The 12,277-nt window shown below is 35.2% G+C and overlaps 1 protein-coding gene across 3 annotated transcripts in view; it reads right to left on the minus strand.

Moving 5' to 3' along the window:
* The window catches only part of SMARCA2 (SWI/SNF related, matrix associated, actin dependent regulator of chromatin, subfamily a, member 2), a 115,614-nt gene that overhangs the window by 51,834 nt on the left and 51,503 nt on the right, over positions 1–12,277 (minus strand). For all 3 annotated transcript variants that reach the window (XM_058824535.1, XM_058824537.1, XM_058824536.1), the window contains exons 16-24: positions 11,080–11,243; positions 9,383–9,449; positions 8,702–8,812; positions 6,974–7,216; positions 6,564–6,677; positions 4,857–4,964; positions 2,684–2,770; positions 1,700–1,746; positions 151–317 (exon numbers count right to left, since the gene is read on the minus strand). In XM_058824535.1, the coding sequence (XP_058680518.1) occupies positions 151–317; positions 1,700–1,746; positions 2,684–2,770; positions 4,857–4,964; positions 6,564–6,677; positions 6,974–7,216; positions 8,702–8,812; positions 9,383–9,449; positions 11,080–11,243 (1,108 nt within the window). The remainder of the gene's footprint in view (positions 1–150; positions 318–1,699; positions 1,747–2,683; positions 2,771–4,856; positions 4,965–6,563; positions 6,678–6,973; positions 7,217–8,701; positions 8,813–9,382; positions 9,450–11,079; positions 11,244–12,277) is intronic.

The raw sequence follows: 12,277 nt of genomic DNA on the forward strand, positions 1-12,277 counted from the left end.
TAAACAGTATTTTGAACCTGTTTTCACTCTTGTATAGTCACAACACACTGTTATGAAAATATTGGCAGGAGAATCCAGGGCTCCCATGCCCAAACTAATGAAGGATACTACCTTTTATCTTAGTATTTATCCTTTTTTCATTTAGCTTACCATCGAGGCGCAAGTAAAGGAAATTTCGAAATGCAAAGTAATCTTCCATAATGGTCATGAGTGATGTCATTTGACAGAAAAGAAGCACACGATGGTTAGTAGCTCGTAACTTTGGTAGAATACGATCGAGTAGCTCAAACTTCCCTGAGGCCCGATAAAGTTCAGCTCTGTTGGAGAGAAGCAGCAAAGTAAATACCAGAATAAGCCCACATTTAAAAGTCTGTAGTCATTATCATGTCAGAGTATAACAAAAAGACTAATTTACTTAATCTAAACAAGACTAATAGCACTTTTCTTTCTTTAAAATTGCACATGTTGATGAAAATAAACACATGCAAAGTCCCATTTTCCTGAATTTTTTTCAATTACAGAAATTGTGCTGACTTTCAATCACTCAATTCTTTTTCATTATTTATTAAAACAAACGCTATTTCTTAGCTAAATAAGCATTCTATAAGCTAAGACATTCACCTCTTGCTTTGTTTTCAACTGGCATTAAAAACAACTTTCAGTTGCAACTGCAGTTTTAAATTGTATTCATCAAGCATTTGTTGGAAATTACCCCGTTTTCCACTCAACTACCACACATGTAGAAGTGAAGTATTGCAAATGGAACTAATATATGGAGATAGTGGCAGGAGTCTGACATACACTCTTTAGCCATACAACTTGGTCATCCCGAACAGTATTTAGCTGTTTTGATTAGCTACTCTTTTGTCTTCTATGCAAGAATTGCAAAACCAACTCCTAGCACAGAAATGCAACCCACAACCCAGAATATGAATATAAGTAAACAGAACATCTAAATCAACACCACAGTGATACACTTTACAGGAATAAACTTCATGCAATGTTTCTCTAACCTTGAGTCTGCACTCTCAAAATACAATTTATCATTAGCAATGGCACAAAATCCAGATGATACATAGCCTTCTGACATGCACTCATCTGTAATCAGCCTAAACTGTTTGGGAGACAAGTATTTTGGTATACTAGCTAAGGCCACAAAGAGTCTGGTATACTAGATAAGGAAAAAAATATATCATTAGTACCTAAACAGGAAGAAAGTCAGGTGGATCATACACACTTTTTGTTTAGAAAGCATCCATTAACTTGACAGCTGCACAGAGTGTCAAGAAAAATAAAACAAATCTTTTTCATTTCAGAAAATGGAAGAAATGCAACTTTAATTTGGAAAAGAGATAGTAAAAAAGGAAAAGTAGAAGGCAAAAGTAACAATAAAGAGAAGAAAATCCTAACAGATATCTCTGAAGAGTCATCCCAATGAATTTCAGATGGTATATTATTTCAAAATAAGGGAAAAGGAAGACAAGAGTCTTTTCTGTCTACCATCCTGAAGGAGACGGACAGTCATGAAAAGATCCTGTAACACTTCTATTACTACTAAGTTTTGCTTTACATATGTGCCCTGTACTTCCTCTGCCTGTGTATGAAATGCTTGAGTTCCCTAGCATGTGGCTTCCAGAAAAATAAAGTTATCATTAATTCCAATACAACACTATGGACAGCAGGAAAAACAGAGAGTTACCCGTTAATGACCCCATTTGAGTAGCCCAGATGTTCAGCGAAGGACTCCTGCAGAGTTATAAGCAATAAACTTATTACAAAATACACAGCAGTCAAAAACTACAAGTTCTTATAGAAATCAAATTAAATATATGAGTATTGTGGGTTGCATTCAATTATGTTCATACTCTTGGAAACCACCTTGTGGTAACAGTGCTCTGCTTAATGTTTTCCTGTACAATTATTTGAAATTCATGATTTGTAGAACTGACTTCTGCAGCACACGTTTTACCAGATTACAAACACGGTAGAATACTGATTATTAATTTATACTGATCAGTAGATGATCCACCTGCAAATTACTCAATTTAATTACTCAGCATACAAGATCACAAAGAGAGAAAACTACTACAACAAGAATAATAATAATAATAATAAAAAAATACTATATCACAGTAGGCGTTTAATTATATTTTCATAAATTTGGCTATATACCAGATATCTATGAGCCTTTCTATCTTTTGAGATATATTACATTGCTATACTTAGGTCCTATTGAGAGATGGTATATAGAGTACATTTTTGCTGAAAAACAACATGGATAGAATAGAACAATTGCAGTCGACACTGCAGAAGATTAGCAGTCTGCTAACTACAGAGATTCTACACATGATATTTTGAGCCAGTGTCTATACGTAATGAATTTGGAGTACACAAATGCAAAAAATAGCTCTGGGTTGTCTTAAATTAATAAAAAACTCTTCACTTTTTAATGACACTGCTCCATAAAATTAACTATTTTAAAAACAGACTTTGGATTATCAATAAAAAGATGGCACTTGTTGACTATAATACATATTTTTTTCTGAATCTGTCCCTTCCAGTATAAATTATGTGGACAGAGATGTCTCCTCCCACACACATAAGCTTTAGCAGCAGTTTTCTACTATCCTATCCTATTTTACTGAATAAAAATAACTCTCAAAATCAGACCTATCAGTCTTACCTCAATGTGTTGAAACATGTATGGGTGATTGCATATCTTTCTCAATTGCATGATAGTGTTCATAAGAGTTTTTGCTCCACCTTTTCCCTATGGGTACAAACAATTCAAACCAAATAATTAATTCCTCAGCTTAAGAATATATTCTTTCAACATACTTTTATCCCAAATCCAAACATTACATCACTAATTAAAAAAAAAAAACAAAAGGAAATCAAAACACAACAAAGCTCTACAATAAGAAAAAAACAAACCAGGACGAATCAAAACAACAAAAATCAAAAAACTATTGTCTTGCTCTATAAATTCATCTGTCATAAGGATGCTCTGTAATGAAAAAGCAAGAGCTGGAAGGAATTGATAAAGTTCACTAGATTTCTACCTGCAGTATTCTTGATACTGTCCTGCTTATTTATTCTGTTTAATATGAAACCATACAAACTTCATAGTGTCTGAACCATCTAACAGAAGTAATTCTAGCTGGACTATTTTCAATTCCATAGTAGCTTCTCCAATCCATTAACTCAATATATGGATTTCTTACTCCAAGCAAACATCAGGCCAAGCAAAACATCAGGCCAGAGATACTAAAATGCAAAAGCTCAACAACTTTGTGAGTAATATTATTTAAGGAAGCATATTCTCAAAACATACACTACAGGTAATAAAACATACACTATGGTAATCTTGTAGAACCAGGACACTCATCAGACACTTTCATCTAGAGATAGTCCATTTGAAGGGGGCACTCCATATATTTAAAACTTGGTTTTGTTCTAAGATCATGTCTAATTTGCTCCAAAAATGCAGTTCATATTTGTTATAAAAATAATTTCCTAGAGCTTTCCATCTGAGTGAATTGTCTCTAATCTCAGCTGGGTCCAGGCCAGAGCTGCAGAAGGACATGATTTTTTTCATAACACAATGGTTGCTTGATCATTGAAGCTAAGCAATCTTAACAACCACCTCCCTTTACTGACAACATGTAGCAGTGATAACAGTTTGATTTAACATTTTTTAAAAAAGTCATTTAGGAGAGAGTTGCAAGAAAGGAAAAATTTTAGCCCCCTGGGGAGAGTGGATGGCAAGGGAAGTGTTCAGATGACAGCAAAGGCAATTTTAACCGGTTAATCACACAGGTCGAGAAACAGGTAGGGAAAAATGCATGGAAATGTCTGAGCAGATGAAAAAAAGACCAGAAAAAGAAGTGGAAGACTGTGATACAAAATGAACTTTTTTAGGACAAACACAGACACCAAACTGAAAAAAATGCATTAAAAATACAACTGAGGAATATGAATTAATGTCTAAAAGGTGTTCAAACTATGAAGATGCGTTTCAATATCCAGTCAAAAAGAGCCCTTTTGCTAGAGTTTAATTAAGCACCAGTAAAGAAAACAATTTGACTGCAAAGAACTAGGAAGGTAAAATAAGATACTGAAGAGAAAAATCACCAAAGTATTTCTTCGTACCAATGCAACATGAAAACGGATAATGGAAAGACTACATGTGCACTATATATAAACACTAGAGGGTGCAAACTGAAACTCTTATATTCTAGATATTCTGTAGTGTCTGTTCAAAGTATTTCGCATTTACTATATTTCAAATTTGTTATCACATGAAAAGTTGAAGAATGGCAATTTCTTTACTCAGTAGTGACTGGATCAAACCCCATGACAGCATAACCAACATTTACAACTACAAAGTCTAAATCTGACTATATGACATTTAATCTTCCTGATCTCAAATAATTTTGTCACCAACAGATCTTGTAAGGATGAATGCAAGCATACAGTCCTAGCTAACTGAAACAAGACTTAACTAATCGCTCTGAAAAACAAGATAAATGATCATCTCTAGCCATCACTCCCACAAACACAATTATTCAGATATATTACTGAATTAAGCTCAGCCAAGGAAAATGCAGTTTTTTCTCAAACATTGTCTGTTTGCAGGAAGGCAGTGCAACTACACTGAATACAACTGAGTGCAACTACAAATCCTTGTGAATAGCTGCTGTCTTGTAACTAAAAGGCATGCCTGAAATTTCTCTTCCCCTGGGAGATACCCGCAGTAAGGATCTATACATTAATTTTATAAAACAGAAGTCATGTTATTAACATGTTCACTCATAATACATTATTTCCTTCATATTTTAGTCTTTCTTTTGTACCTTCTTGTCTTTTTCAGAACCATCTGTGAGAAGGATCCCCTTGGCTTGCATGTGACGGTACAGGATCTTTTGAAGAGCTGACATATCACATTTGATCACATATTCCACCTGGTATTTAAAAAAAAAAACCCAAACCATGAACATGCTGGCATAATAATGTTAGTCAGAACTAACTGCAAGTTCTTGTCATTCTACAACAAAACAAAAAAACCTTACTAATCTTCTATCTACCAGATCGCCACATAAAGTTTCAATGACCAGCAATGCAACTGCAAGCACAGAAACGAGTATTTATGAGTCACAGCTGCAGTGAGACAGCTGGATCCTAAAGATGCAACTGCAAGATTACCAAACATACTTTATTTCTCACTCTCTAATTTTTAAAATCTAAAAAAATAACTTTAAACTAATTTTGAAATTAACATGCAACTAAAAAACTATTTTATGTTTAATAACCAATTGAATTTATTTTGTGTGTTAAGTATTATAAAAGTATCAAGCAAAGCATCATAAAAGTATCATCACTATGTATCTAGTGATTATAGAGTCTAACTGGCATAATGTTTATCTAGACTGCCACCATTTTCTCAACATCCACTAAAACACTAGGAATTAATACAGTATTGATTGTATGATTGCTACATTCAGGCTGACTTCAGCTTTGCAAAACTATATTTAGTTCTTAACTGCATACTAGATTTAAAAACAGTAACAGAAAGACTTCACACACCAATTTTATGCGATTTTTTCTATTGCCCAATGTCCAGATTATAATCACTACAGTTTTATTAAGTTATGTCAAACAAAAACTGTAACATAACAAAACCACACTAGAGGCTAGAAATCTTTCAAGCTATGAAGGAAAGACAATGCATAAGATTCCTCATGTTTAATAAGTAAACAGGAAGAAAACTATCAGGTTATTTTCTTCTCAAAAAGACAAGAGTATAAACTCCTTAAAGAGAAGTTACTTTCTTTAATGTTTACCAACATTTGCAAGAGCAAATGAACTTGATTCGGCTTCTGCCCCCATGTTCAATCCTCATGGCTGGATAAACTTCTTTTCTCAGATAATAGCAACAAAAATAAACATGGTCTTCCGAGTATGAGTGTGTGTGTAACTTGAAAATTTTGCCTCTCCAATGCCTATTACTGGATTTGTCAGTGGTTTGATTTAAGTATTATTTTCAAATGCAAACATCTTTTATTCTCAAATAAATTCTTCTGAGGATATTGAGAATTTGACTTTTGAAGGAACAGAAATTTGCAACATAAGTAGTATTTACATGATTACAAAGATGAAAAATAATTTAAAATGCCTTTCTTTGTATTGTCTCTAAGCATCTGTACACAGTTCTCCATCCATTTAGCCAGTCAGCTCATAACACACCTTATAAGTATTTCAGTTTGGTTTGGTTTTAATCCAGTTTACCTTAAAACCAACTTTTCCTTATCACACCTTCAAATTTACTTTTTTTTTAAATTTTAGTTGCTGTTATTCTGTGAAAAGGGATGCAGAATTGCAGAGGAGGACACAATGGGACAAAATAATTATCCAGAAATAAAAATAATTTCCTTTGAAATCAGAAAATAATTTTATGTATAAATAAACACACACTATAGAAGTCCTGTTCTGCAAAATAAATCTCAAAAGTTAATGCTTAGAAAGATTATTAAACCCCTTCCAAAACTCCTCTCATTGCAAACCTTTTCTGGGAGTTGAGACTCAACCTCCTTCTTCAGTCTTCTCAGCAAGAAGGGCCGAAGCACTTTATGCAGACGACGGATGATCAGAATAGTTTCTTCCTCATTTAAGTCCACCTAGAAAAGTTTATAAAAGTCACTACAAGGCAACTCAAATATATTAGTTAACGTCTTCTCTCACATGGAATGCTAAGAATGTGCAATGATTATTTGCATCTTACAACCAAAGTGACACCGAGTCAAAAAATGCAGTTTAAACCTTAAAATTTTGGTATTATAAAAAAGGGGTCTTTTAGTTATGCTAAATTCTTAACATAACTAAAGTTCAAACACTAATCCTTCTGAGTAAGCTCTTTTCTGTTTTCATCAAAGTGGTTTATTTCTGATCTTTTAAAAAAACACTGCCACAGTACCCTTTCTCCAGTCATGGCAAATGGAGCGTTGAACCACTGCTCAAAGGTGCTGCAGCTCTTGAAAATGGTTGGAAGAAGGAAATTGAGGAGAGCCCAAAGTTCAGGCAACTTGTTCTGCAAAGGAGTCCCAGTCAGCAGGATTCGCCGAGGGGCCACATAGTGAGTATTCAAGACCTGAGTCAGCTTGCAGTGATGGTTCTTCATTCGATGGCCCTCATCTACTATCATGTACTTCCACCGAATCTGAAAGAAAAAGAAGAAAAGTTGGCAAAGTTAGAACAGGGCAGACTTTGTCAAGGTGCTCGCAATAAGTATAAAGCAAAAATACTTAAAGCCTGAGACATCAATCAGTCTCAACCTTGATGAAAGCCAAATCAAGCATTATGCAACTATCAGTGTCCTTGCTAGCAACACACAGAGAGACAAACACTAGGTACACTCAATCTGATGATGAATTCTGACTGGAACTGAAACAGTTAACAGCAAGCAGACTCCTTCCATTTCTGGGAAAGAGATTAGAATGACTGGCTCTTCAAGGCCAGATTATGGTTCACAGTGGAAAAAAGAAACCATATAAACTGCAAACAATCTGTCTGTACCAAGAACCTTGACAGGAGACAAAAGCCTTTTCAGATAAAGATGAGTATGCTCACAAACACCAGCAACCCTGAACTTTATTTTGTTTCAGCTAATACTATGTTTTTACTTGAAAAGAAAGCAGCATAATTAAAAACATCTCAGTTACTGCATTTTCAACTAAAGTATCTATTTATTAATATGAAATCTTAAATGCAATCACAGCAGATGTTGAAAGCTGTTGTTCAAGTGCTCTGGTATCACACGTACTACAACATACTGACTATGTGACCAGTTTGTACTTTTACACGTGCTACCTAATTCCATTTCCCAGGACAGGATATGTGGCATAGTGCTGTCCTTCTATCTTTCAGAAAGAGTCGGGGTAAAAAAAGGAAAAAGAACATTATGTAGTCTCAAGCTGTCCTCAAGCATTCAGAATGATACTAAGAAAATGCACTGCCTTTGTATTAGAAAGGACAAACAAGTGATAGGCAGTAAATATGCAGAATGTAATAGATGAAAATGAAGTGAAACTGAACAATAAAACTACAGGAAAACCAATATGGTTTTTTTGTATAGCAAAATACCTCTGCTTTGTGCACACATGAAATAGTCTTACAGTGTAGTAGGCTTTTTAAATTAATTATTTTTGATACCTACCTGTAGAGAGACAGTGAGCCCCTAAGAAGTGCAAGGTGTAGACTCTTTAGGCTGGATACCAAATTCATGATATAGGTAACTAGTCATGTGGGGGAAAGTGACCACAGAGCTGGAAGGGCCCTAACAGGAGTCAGTTTCAGGACAGAAGTAACCGAAAAAGTGAAAAGTCACTGATGCAGATTAGGCTGAATATTATGCAGAGGTGAGAAAAGTCATGTTCTTCCAAGGACAGCCAGGTATACAGTACTGACAGAATTGCACAAAGGAATTAGTCCCCTGGACACATTTGGGAAAATCCTAGTGTTTACAGAAGGGACAGCTGTGACTGAGAAGTTCAATTATAAACTGAGAAACAGTTAATGAAAGACATAACTTTTATTGAAGGACAGAACAACCAGGAACTTTCCCATAAAATAAAAATGTGTTTTGTGGTATGTACCACTTGAAGGTGTCTGGGTCTTGCTGTAGAGACATAATGGTCAAAATTACCTTAGCAAGGATATGTTTGTCCTTTATGATGTACTCATAAGTAGTTAAAAGAACATTAAATTTTCCACTTCGAAGCTGAGGAACAAGTGAGCGGCGCATTGCAGGTGTACCCTAAAAGAGAGAGACACGTGAGTTGTGATTCTTTACTTTGATGAAGAAAAAACATTGTTTTTATGAATTAGCAGATAATAAGCAATCAGATGAACCTGCAATCCTACCATTCTGTGAATAATACATTGATAAAATTCCAGACCTTGTCAGAGCGCCTTTCCTAAACCTCTGCTGGACTGTAAAGCTGCTGATGGGGCTCACGGAAATATAAAGCCAGTGGTCTGGTCTCCATATAAATTGTTTGGCTATATCACTACTACAGGAGCCAAACAAAAAAGCATTTAGCTAGGAATAAAATGTTAGGTAGTTACCATACTTAACTCTCAGCAGAAGCCTTGCAAATGTGATAATTAAATATTTGGTTCTGCATTTTGTACAATGATTTACAGCTGTTTTACTTCTACAGTCTTTTACAGTTTATGATAGTCCTCTTAGTATGGCTAACTCACACTGCTTAGTACATGACAAAACCTGATGAGCAGATAGTTTAAGAGCTTGCAGAGACAGAGGAAAAACTGTCTCTAGTTCTCATTCCTTCAATTCTACAGTCATATAAAAAGCAAATCAAACCTTGTAAGATATCTTCACCACTGAAGGAGCCCATTTGTCAAATTCATATGTCCAATTGGATAAAGTCCTATAGAGATTATAGAGAAAAAGTAACATGTTTCATCATCTGCAGATCAAACTTTTTAAGTGTTCCCAAGTGGTTGCCAGCTTTTTAACACATTTTATGTAATCAACCCACATAAATAACAACTTCTTTTAAAAATGCACTTTATATACAGTGCAATAAAATACAAGCATCTCAGAGGGAAACAACCAGAAAAAAAATGTGTGAAACACTCATTCAGCTTGTATTCAGGGCCTTTTCTGAAACCAGTAAAAGTAGTGTTTTACATGCACGTTTATATTTTGGAACATAGTAACAATAAGAACAGTGTCTCTGGACAAAAAATAGATTTTCAAGTTCCTCTATACTAGATATATCATACAAAACTGGACACTACAGCGTTTCAATTACAGCCCAATGAAACTGACAACAGACTTTATCTCTGCTCTACTCCAGCAGAACTACTCATAGTGCCACCAACCACTACTTTGAGGATCCATTCTTACACTGTTTCTGCTGTTTTATCCCAACAAAAAAGTTGCTATATAGTGAAGCTAATTGCTATTATGAGACAACAGCAAAAAAACCCCTTGAGGTTTTTCAGCTGGTTGCTATTTTTATGCTCTTCGTAGTGGACCAATGATGGCAGCAATACTAGCAAGGTAGAAAAGGCAGAGAAAGGCAGCTTTTAAAATGTATAAAAGAAAGAACTTTCAGCTCTTCTGACTTTTAAAAAAAACACTGGAGTACATAAAAGAAATCATATTTTTTACTGTGCTGACATGAAAATTGACATTAATAACACTCCCACTATTTTTGTTTTATAGATCTTCTCCCAGGTGTTTCTTCTCAAACTAAGCTTATCATTTGTGTTCATACAATTAAGCACACCTGTGGCATTTATCTTAGTTAATCATTTACTACTACAGCAAAGCCAGAAGAGAGGACACCTCAAAATAAGTCAAGAGATGACTACAAATCAAATTTATCCTAATTCTAGAACAAATTTGCATGCTCAGCATAACTGGTGGACAAATTAGCTAATGAAATTACCAGGGAACCTCTCAACATCAATCAAGTCAATTACACATAAAAATAAGATAACAAATCCTCAACACAAGATTTCCACAATGACTGACATTTTTTATTCAAATCCCTAAAACCCACACGTGACCTTTGGAGAAAATAAAATGCGCTGAAAGAAATTTATATAACAAGCAGCATTTTGAAAAGCTAAGGAAAAGCAAAAGGGGGGGCAGCACAATAAACAATCATAATCTGCACACCTGATGAAAGTGTGTATATCAATCAAGGCTACATATATCCAGGGATACCTATACAGTACTTGAAAGATCAACCTCATTAAAGCATGCTTGCATGGTATCAGATGAGGCACCAGCTGCTTAAAGAATTAAGCAAGAGATTTTTATTATCAGTTAAAAGCTGAAAGGTGAAGTGCTTGCATGCAATAGGAAAGAAAAAACATCCCCCTCACTTGGCTTAAGAGTGAATTACAGTAAATTCAATACAGTTTGCCAAAATTAATAGAATCAAGTGTTTTACCAGCTTTCTGGTTTTGCCAGTGTGTTGTGCTCCAAATAAACCAATCTACAATGGTTAGGACAATAATGCCAGAATGAGACACATTACTTACGACAAGGGAACAATGATGAGATAGGGGCCATTGAGTCTTTTGTGCTCCATCAGGTAAGTGATCAGAGCAATAGTTTGTATTGTCTTTCCTAGTCCCATTTCATCTGCTAAAATTCCATTCAGATTGTTATTATAGAGAGAAACCATCCACTCCAGTCCCTGGAGCTGAAATTAAGAGTAAGTTTCAGTTATTTAAAACCCACAAAAATAATTAACAATAAATCAGCAGCATGGAACTAATGTTCTGATGTCCCTGTCTACTTACAAGTTGGATTTCCTTTAGTAATACTTTATGCATGGAGACCCCTGCCTATCCTTACATGGAAAACATGTTCTGTTTAAAACACTCGGTAAGATGAAGTCAGATTTCATGTATAAAGGTTTTACTACTGCACACAAAGCAACAGAGGCACTTATAGTAAGGCTGATAAACACCACAGCAGGTATTTGTTCCTCAGTTTCAACACTCTCAAATGCTGAAGCTTTCTGTGTGTATTTCATGACATTTGTGTGTGTCAATTAAAATCTTTCAAAACCAAACTCATCATAACCGCTCAAAACACAAAGTCTCACACTTGCCAGCTGTATCACTGGTATGCTAAAGCTCTTGTAGCACATGTCCACTTAGTATTTGCCATTCAAAACTCCATGTCAGAATAGGCCACCTTTGTCCAAATATGCCTTGTGTATAAAATTCCAGAGATGGAAGGAAGGCAGAGTTCTGTAGCTTAGCAGTATCAACATCATAGAATTTCACACTCCAAGGAATACTGCTAGAAAGCACTTTTCCCTTCTCAGACAGATTTTCACATGTGTTTATCACATTACTGACCGATGTGTGAAGTTTCTGCTCCTCATATCCAGAGTTTTGGTGTGTCCCATGCATGGAGAGAACAGGAAATTAGGTGGCCTGAGAAAGTTCAGAGGGAAAATTCTACAATACACTCTTGAAGTAATTGTTCTTCCTGCACGACAGTATCCAAAATAACATTGCCAATTTACTGGCCTTACATACATGTGGACTGATTAATATTTACTATTAAGTCATCAAGAGCTGACTGGAATCTGTAGTGTCACTCTATGTCCCACCTACAAAGTCACTTCAGAATTGAGGAAAGCTCTTTTGTCTACATAATTATTCTTTTATATATACAAGCAATGTTCTCAATAGAGATAAGATGCAGGTTGTTGGAGTTCAC

The sequence above is a fragment of the Ammospiza caudacuta genome, chromosome Z, assembly GCF_027887145.1.
Source record: "Ammospiza caudacuta isolate bAmmCau1 chromosome Z, bAmmCau1.pri, whole genome shotgun sequence".
In the NCBI taxonomy this organism is placed as follows: Eukaryota; Metazoa; Chordata; class Aves; order Passeriformes; family Passerellidae; genus Ammospiza; species Ammospiza caudacuta.